The 10,134-nt window shown below is 34.5% G+C and overlaps 1 protein-coding gene across 1 annotated transcript in view; it reads right to left on the reverse strand.

The window, feature by feature from the left end:
• Positions 1 to 7,810: 7,810 nt before the first annotated feature.
• The window catches only part of LOC124007650 (fibrinogen alpha chain-like), a 7,803-nt gene continuing 5,479 nt past the window's right edge, over positions 7,811 to 10,134 (reverse strand). The window contains exons 5-6 of the mRNA XM_046318313.1: positions 9,996 to 10,134; positions 7,811 to 9,645 (exon numbers count right to left, since the gene is read on the reverse strand). The exon at positions 9,996 to 10,134 is cut by the window's right edge and continues 58 nt beyond it. Coding sequence (XP_046174269.1) covers positions 8,838 to 9,645; positions 9,996 to 10,134 — 947 coding nt within the window. The 3' untranslated portion in view covers positions 7,811 to 8,837. The remainder of the gene's footprint in view (positions 9,646 to 9,995) is intronic.

The raw sequence follows: 10,134 nt of genomic DNA on the forward strand, positions 1-10,134 counted from the left end.
AGTCTCATCGCCTATCCTCGTCTCCTTTTTTAAATTTTTTATCTCCTTTCCTTCTTGAGCCCAGAAAGGAGTTTATATTTTTATTTAAATGTATGTTTATATTTAATATAACATGATTTATTTGTATATATGTTTCTATTTAGTGTACCTTGGAATTTCCCCGGGCAAAGATTAAGCTCCGGACTATGAAATATTTCATAGTTTTGATGTCTTCAGTATTATTCTATTATTCTATTCTAATGTAGAAAATAGTTTTAAAAAAATAATTAATAAAAACCTGTGAATGAGGTAGGTGTGTCCAAATGTTGTGAGTGATTGATTGTGTTAGCCTCTTTAACATTCAACAACACACACATTATACACTATATTATTATTATTATTATATATTACACACTAATCTCAGTTACCCAGAAGTTCAATTAATTTCCTGTTTTACTCCTGGGGGGGGGGGGGGGGGGTGCCGTTAACAATTGTGATTACCTTTGTGCAAAGGAAGTGAAGTCTCTTCCCTCTCAAATGTAGATTCTCAGTCAAGTCAAGTCAAGTCATGGCCAAAAAGGACATTTTTTTTGTTTTCATACATTTTTAAGATTTAGACCATTTTGACTTTGTAGCTGTGGTAACCATTTACCACACGGTAAACATGGTACCATGGTAACCATGGTACCATGGTAACCATTTATCATCCGCACAGGGGAGCTTGAAAATCGCTGCACAGGTTTAAGAACTGCCTCCACCCAATCCAAATTCATCCAATCAACAATGAAAACCCCAAACCAGGAATTACTGCTGCTCGTAATCACAGTGTTCTATGACAGATTCTCACCGTTTCTGTCCTCTTGAATCTGTCCACAAGAGATTACACACACAGACACACACAGTCTTGTATAACTAATCTTGTGGGGACACACAATTAAGTCCAATTTAAAAACCTATTTTCCCTAACCCCTAAACCTAAACCTAAGCCTGACCTTAAACCTAAGCCTAACACTTAACCTAACCCTAACCTTAAACCTAAACCTAACCCTTAACCTAACCCTAAACCTAAACCTAAGCCTAAACTTAATTCTAACCCTAAACCTTAACCTAAACCTAACCCTTAACCTAACCCTAAACCTAAGCCTAAACTTAATTCTAACCCTAAACCTTAACCTAAACCTAACCCTTAACCTAACCCTAAACTTAATTCTAACCCTAAACCTTAACCTAAACCTAACCCTTAACCTAACCCTAAACCTAAGCCTAAACTTAATTCTAACCCTAAACCTTAACCTAAACCTAACCCTTAACCTAACCCTAAACCTAAGCCTAAACTTAATTCTAACCGTAACACTAAACCCCTTATAAATAACATTGGACCTTGTGGAGACGAACAAAAATGTCTACATTTGGTCAAATTTGTGTTTGTTTACTATTCTTGTGGGGACTTCAAGTCTATTTAAACACATCCAATTTACACACACAGGGCTAAGATACTCTTCAAAGACGGTTTGAATTGAACAGTAGTATTTTAAGGAATTTTTATAAAATGTTTAGGCTAGAACTCAGCCTCATAAATGCCCAGAGGTAGTCACTTTGAACCATTGTAGATTCGTATGATGTATTTCATAAGATGAAAATACTATGGTAGTGGTTTACTAATGATTTAATTCAGTCAATATTAGCTGTGTGCTAATCGTTGGGGTGAAGGGTACATAGCTGACAGAGCACAGAGTTCATTCAACCATCCATGTTGACAACAAACTGATTGGACCAGCAAACTATTCCACCATTGAAGTTCTACATGTCAAACCAAGGTTGCCTGAACCCATTTTCTGATTTTAAAAAATATTGTTCTTATTTTTTTAAATAAATAAATAATAATAGATTATATTATTACATATTCTTAATACTTCTTATATACAGTATATTATTATATATGTTCTTATAGGTGAAAGAACAAGAGTGTTTCTTTCTGCTTATTTAATTTATTTTTGTTATTTTATATATATTTTTTTTTAATGTATTTTTGTTTGGGGCGACAAGTAGCCTAGTGGTTAGAGTGTTGGGCCAGTAACCAGCAAGTAGCCTAGTGGTTAGAGTGTTGGGCCAGTAACCAACAAGTAGCCTAGTGGTTAGAGTGTTGGGCCAGTAACCAGCAAGTAGCCTAGTGGTTAGAGTGTTGGGCCAGTAACCAACAAGTAGCCTAGTGGTTAGAGTGTTGGGCCAGTAACCAACAAGTAGCCTAGTGGTTAGAGTGTTGGGCCAGTAACCAACAAGTAGCCTAGTGGTTAGAGTGTTGGGCCAGTAACCAACAAGTAGCCTAGTGGTTAGAGTGTTGGGCCAGTAACCAGCAAGTAGCCTAGTGGTTAGAGTGTTGGGCCAGTAGCCTAGTGGTTAGAGTGTTGGACCAGTAACCAGCAAGTAGCCTAGTGGTTAGAGTGTTGGGCCAGTAACCAGCAAGTAGCCTAGTGGTTAGAGTGTTGGGCCAGTAACCAGCAAGTAGCCTATTGGTTAGAGTGTTGGGCCAGTAACCAGCAAGTAGCCTAGTGGTTAGAGTGTTGGGCCAGTAACCAACAAGTAGCCTAGTGGTTAGAGTGTTGGGCCAGTAACCAGCAAGTAGCCTAGTGGTTAGAGTGTTGGGCCAGTAACCAGCAAGTAGCCTAGTGGTTAGAGTGTTGGACCAGTAACCAGCAAGTAGCCTAGTGGTTAGAGTGTTGGGCCAGTAACCAGCAAGTAGCCTAGTGGTTAGAGTGTTGGGCCAGTAACCAGCAAGTAGCCTAGTGGTTAGAGTGTTGGGCCAGTAACCAGCAAGTAGCCTATTGGTTAGAGTGTTGGGCCAGTAACCAGCAAGTAGCCTAGTGGTTAGAGTGTTGGGCCAGTAACCAGCAAGTAGCCTAGTGGTTAGAGTGTTGGGCCAGTAACCAGCAAGTAGCCTAGTGGTTAGAGTGTTGGGCCAGTAACCAACAAGTAGCCTAGTGGTTAGAGTGTTGGGCCAGTAACCAACAAGTAGCCTATTGGTTAGAGTGTTGGGCCAGTAACCAACAAGTAGCCTAGTGGTTAGAGTGTTGGGCCAGTAACCAACAAGTAGCCTAGTGGTTAGAGTGTTGGGCCAGTAACCAACAAGTAGCCTAGTGGTTAGAGTGTTGGGCCAGTAACCAACAAGTAGCCTAGTGGTTAGAGTGTTGGGCCAGTAACCAACAAGTAGCCTAGTGGTTAGAGTGTTGGGCCAGTAACCAACAAGTAGCCTAGTGGTTAGAGTGTTGGACCAGTAACCAACAAGTAGCCTAGTGGTTAGAGTGTTGGACCAGTAACCAACAAGTAGCCTAGTGGTTAGAGTGTTGGGCCAGTAACCAACAAGTAGCCTAGTGGTTAGAATGTTCATAAAGGCTACATTAAGGTTACATTAAGGTTACATTAAGGTTACATAAAGGTTACATTAAGGTTACATAAAGGTTACATTAAGGTTACATTAAGGTTACGTTAAGGTTACATTAAGGTTACTTTAAGGTGACATTAAGGTGACATTAAGTTAAGGTTACATTAAGGTTACGTTAAGGTTACATTAAGGTTACGGTAAGGTTACATTAAGGTTATATAAAGGTTAGGTGAAGGTTACTTTAAGGGTACATTAAGGTTAGGTAAAGGTTACATTAAGGTTAGGTAAAGGTTTCATAAAGGTGACATTAAGTTACATAAAGGTTACATTAAGACAGTGGATGATGATTTGGTCGTGTTGTGCCTTTCTCTATGAGGTGCTGAATCAATGCAGAACTGTGTGGGAGAAAAATAATTAATTAATGATCAATTAATTAGGCTGTGATAATATACCGCCCATCTCTGACTGATCATAACATGGGTATATAAATCCCAACTTTTGCTTCAGTCAAAATACTCACTTAGTCATGTATTTATGTCAATGGGAGACTAAGGAAGTTAGGATCCCCCTCAATAGGCCTAAGTAACTGAGATGTTCAGCTTAATATATTCTGAATGTCTATCATATTATATCCTAATGTCTATATATTCTCAATGTCTATCATATTAAATCCTAATGTCTATATATTCTGTATAATGTATATCATATTATATCCTAATGTCTATATATTCTGTATAATGTATATCATATTATATCCTAATGTCTATATATTCTCAATGTATATCATATTATATCATAATGTCTATATATTCTCAATGTCTATCATATTATATCCTAATGTCTATATATTCTGTATATTGTATATCATATTATATCATAATGTCTATATATTCTGTATATTGTATATCATATTATATCCTAATGTCTATATATTCTGTATATTGTATATCATAATATATCCTAATGTCTATATATTCTCAATGTATATCATATTATATCCTAATGTCTATATATTCTGTATATTGTATATCATATTATATCCTAATGTCTATATATTCTCAATGTCTATCATATTATATCCTAATGTCTATATATTCTGTATATTGTATATCATATTATATCATAATGTCTATATATTCTGTATATTGTATATCATATTATATCCTAATGTCTATATATTCTGTATATTGTATATCATAATATATCCTAATGTCTATATATTCTCAATGTATATCATATTATATCCTAATGTCTATATATTCTGTATATTGTATATCATATTATATCCTAATGTCTATATATTCTCAATGTATATCATATTATATCCTAATGTCTATATATATATTCTGTATATTAATGTCTATATATCATATTATATCCTAATGTCTATATATTCTGTATATTGTATATCATATTATATCCTAATGTCTATATATTCTGTATATTGTATATCATATTATATCCTATGTCTATATATTCTCAATGTATATCATATTATATCCTAATGTCTATATATTCTGTATATTGTATATCATATTATATCCTAATGTCTATATATTCTGTATAATGTATATCATATTATATCCTAATGTCTATATATTCTGTATATTGTATATCATATTATATCCTAATGTCTATATATTCTGTATAATGTATATCATATTATATCATAATGTCTATATATTCTCAATGTATATCATATTATATCATAATGTCTATATATTCTCAATGTATATCATATTATATCATAATGTCTATATATTCTGAATGTATATCATATTATATCCTAATGTCTATATATTCTGTATAATGTATATCATATTATATCATAATGTCTATATATTCTCAATGTATATCATATTATATCCTAATGTCTATATATTCTCAATGTATATCATATTATATCCTAATGTCTATATATTCTCAATGTATATCATATTATATCCTAATGTCTATATATTCTCAATGTATATCATATTATATCATAATGTCTATATATTCTCAATGTATATCATATTATATCCTAATGTCTATATATTCTCAATGTATATCATATTATATCCTAATGTCTATATATTCTCAATGTATATCATATTATATCCTAATGTCTATATATTCTGTATATTGTATATCATATTATATCCTAATGTCTATATATTCTGTATAATGTATATCATATTATATCCTAATGTCTATATATTCTGTATAATGTATATCATATTATATCCTAATGTCTATATATTCTGTATATTGTATATCATATTATATCCTAATGTCTATATATTCTGTATAATGTATATCATATTATATCCTAATGTCTATATATTCTGTATAATGTATATCATATTATATCCTAATGTCTATATATTCTCAATGTCTATCATATTATATCCTAATGTCTATATATTCTGTATAATGTATATCATATTATATCCTAATGTCTATATATTCTGTATATTGTATATCATAATATATCCTAATGTCTATATATTCTCAATGTATATCATATTATATCCTAATGTCTATATATTCTCAATGTATATCATATTATATCCTAATGTCTATATATTCTCAATGTATATCATATTATATCATAATGTCTATATATTCTGTATATTGTATATCATAATATATCCTAATGTCTATATATTCTCAATGTCTATCATATTATATCCTAATGTCTATATATTCTCAATGTATATCATATTATATCCTAATGTCTATATATTCTCAATGTATATCATATTATATCCTAATGTCTATATATTCTCAATGTCTATCATATTATATCCTAATGTCTATATATTCTCAATGTATATCATATTATATCCTAATGTCTATATATTCTCAATGTCTATCATATTATATCCTAATGTCTATATATTCTCAATGTATATCATATTATATCCTAATGTCTATATATTCTCAATGTATATCATATTATATCCTAATGTCTATATATTCTGTATATTGTATATCATATTATATCCTAATGTCTATATATTCTGTATATTGTATATCATATTATATCCTAATGTCTATATATTCTGTATATTGTATATCATATTATATCCTAATGTCTATATATTCTGTATAATGTATATCATATTATATCCTAATGTCTATATATTCTGTATATTGTATATCATATTATATCCTAATGTCTATATATTCTGTATATTGTATATCATATTATATCCTAATGTCTATATATTCTCAATGTATATCATATTATATCCTAATGTCTATATATTCTGTATATTGTATATCATATTATATCCTAATGTCTATATATTCTCAATGTATATCATATTATATCCTAATGTCTATATATTCTGTATATTGTATATCATATTATATCCTAATGTCTATATATTCTGTATATTGTATATCATATTATATCCTAATGTCTATATATTCTGTATATTGTATATCATATTATATCCTAATGTCTATATATTCTGTATATTGTATATCATATTATATCCTAATGTCTATATATTCTGTATATTGTATATCATAATATATCCTAATGTCTATATATTCTCAATGTATATCATATTATATCCTAATGTCTATATATTCTGTATAATGTATATCATATTATATCCTAATGTCTATATATTCTGTATATTGTATATCATATTATATCCTAATGTCTATATATTCTGTATATTGTATATCATATTATATCCTAATGTCTATATATTCTGTATAATGTATATCATATTATATCCTAATGTCTATATATTCTGTATAATGTATATCATATTATATCCTAATGTCTATATATTCTGTATAATGTATATCATATTATATCCTAATGTCTATATATTCTGTATATTGTATATCATATTATATCCTAATGTCTATATATTCTGTATAATGTATATCATATTATATCCTAATGACTATATATTCTGTATAATGTATATCATATTATATCCTGTCTATATATTCTGTATAATGTATATCATATTATATCCTAATGACTATATATTCTGTATAATGTATATCATATTATATCCTAATGTCTATATATTCTGTATAATGTATATCATATTATATCATAATGTCTATATATTCTGTATAATGTATATCATATTATATCCTAATGTCTATATATTCTGTATAATGTATATCATATTATATCATAATGTCTATATATTCTGTATAATGTATATCATATTATATCCTAATGTCTATATATTCTGTATAATGTATATCATATTATATCCTAATGTCTATATATTCTGTATAATGTATAAGCCTATACCTTAATTAGGACTTATGTTATTAATGTTATTAACTCATATCTATTATTAATATTGTGGTTTATTTCTGTTTATACTATAAAATATACCTTTTCCCCAAGAGACATGCACATAAAGAATAATTCAATAATTATTATAATTATAAAATACCTTTAAACATACAACACAAAACATGAAGTTGAAGTGAAAATACTTTTATTGTCGCATCAGTAGCTTGGTTTGGACATTCTAACGGAAGTTCTAACGTAGTTCTTAGAACCCCTTTCTGTTCTTAGAACCCCTTTCTGTTCTTAGAGCCCCTTTCTGTTCTTAGAACCCCTTTCTGTTCTTAGAACAGTTATCTGAACATTGGCAGTACCTGATTGGTTCAGAAGTTAGCCGGTTGTTTGTTTTTGTCCATGAACATTCAGTTCATTGACATCATTCACAGGGTCAGACAACAAAAAAAAACACATTTTAATCATCTACTCACAGAATCAACAGTCAGCAATGTCTCTCTCTAACTCTGTCACTCACTCTCCATCCTTCTCTCTCTCTTCCTCTATCACCTTTCCTACCTCTTCCCCTCTACTTCTTTCCCTCCCTCATGCCAACCTCTTCCCTCACGGTCTTCTAGCTCTACCCTCAGGTGCCCGGGTCAGAAGGGTGTTTGTAACCTCAGCCAAACCTCCCCTTTACCCCTCCGAACCCCTTCTGGTAGTCAGCTCAGGAGCGGCTGAGAATACACAGTAATGTATAGCACAGCATATTTTAGACAGTATCTCTGGAATTTATTTTATACAATGTGTTAGATTATGTATTTTTTTCACACAAACTCATCATATGAAGCAACTGGCTGAACTACTTTACGAGTGTTTATTAATTAGGCTACTGTGGATCACATTCTAGGATTTGATTTGAGCTACGACAAAAAAAATAGAAACGTTTCACTTCTCACTGCTAGCTATGACGCTAGGAGCTGCTGGCCAAGACGCTCACCGCTAAACGGCCGCTAGGTTAAGATGCTAATCGCTAATGTCAGTTTGGCTAAGATACTAATGGAGGCTAACATGCTAATTGCTAACGGCCGCGAGGCCAAGGTGCTAATCGCTAATGTCAGTTTGGCTAAGATGCTAATGGAGGCTAACATGCTAATTGCTAACGGCCACTAGGCTAAGATACTAACAGTGGCTAAACAGCGGCTAGCTAGGTCAAATATTGGGCAGTTACTCCTGGTCAGATGTACTTTTTCCCACATAATCTGCCTGCCGTTTGCTCCGGACGCTAGTTTTCACGCCGTGGCTGTGGAAATCCGGGACATCATCGTCATCTTTCCCGCGCATAAACGCTCCGAGATCCATCCCGAATGAATCAGCTCCGAAGCCGTCGGCAACGCCGCCGGTCTTGGTACTGCTGAAGAGGCTACTGCCTCCCTTGTTACTGCCGTGGCTTGTGGTTTTGGTGAATGAGGAGGAGGAGGAGGAGGAGGAAGAGGAAGAGAGGGATGGGAAGAAGTCCCCCATCCCTCCTCCGCCACCGAGCTTCATTGCCTCACAGCCTGGTCCGCTCGAAACTTCCTCGATGCGTTCCACCGGCCCGTCCTTCGTATGCACTGTCGTCTTCTTTATGGTCTTGGTACAGCTCGATACATGCGTGGTCTGGTGACCGGTAGAGGTGAAATCTCCGCCTCCAAGACTCCCCAGCCCTCCGCCGAGTCCACCCATCCCCTTAAAGAAATCCCCATCTCCATCCCCCCTCGTACCCCCACCAACACCCCCACCACCACCCCCACCCAGCTCCGTGATCGTTTTCTTCGACCCGTCCATCGACCCTGAACCCGTCGACCAACTCGATGATGAAGATGAAGAAGATGAAGACCCTGAGGTCGAAGGCTGGAAGTGCGTACCCGGGACCTTGCTGACAGAGGCGGCAGACGAAGCGCTGGACCCCTCGGCCTCCAAGGTCAGTTTCACGGACTTCACCTCCGGGAAGAAATCCTGCTTCTGCTCGCCTACCAGGCTGGACTTAAACTTGCTGAGAGGGGGCGTGGGGAGAAGGGAATGGGAGAGAAGAGGAGAGGGGAGGAGAGGGGGGCATGGGGAGAAGGGAATGGGAGAGAAGAGGAGAGGGGAGCAGATGGAGGAGAGGAGAGGAGAAGGGAGGGGGAGAGGAGAGGAGAGGGGAGCAGATGGAGGAGAGGAGAGGAGAGGAGAGGAGAGGAGAGGAGAGGAGAGGAGAGGAGAGGAGAGGAGAGGAGAGGAGAGGAGAGGAGAGGAGAGGAGAGGAGAGGAGAGGAGAGGAGAGGTGGGAGAAGAAAAAGAAAAAGGTGATTATCAAGAGGTCATCATCTTCTTCATCCTCAGCATCATCATCCTCCTCCTCACCTGTCGACCAAGACGTCTTTAAGCGGGCGGCTCTTCATGATGTGCAGTGAGCCGACGGTCTCAACAGACTGAACCCTCTGGGCTTCCAGCTGGTCCATCTGCTTGTCCAGGGCCACGTAGGATGATTGATCAACGGAGA

The sequence above is a fragment of the Oncorhynchus gorbuscha genome, linkage group LG21 (genome assembly GCF_021184085.1).
Source record: "Oncorhynchus gorbuscha isolate QuinsamMale2020 ecotype Even-year linkage group LG21, OgorEven_v1.0, whole genome shotgun sequence".
Classification (NCBI taxonomy): Eukaryota; Metazoa; Chordata; class Actinopteri; order Salmoniformes; family Salmonidae; genus Oncorhynchus; species Oncorhynchus gorbuscha.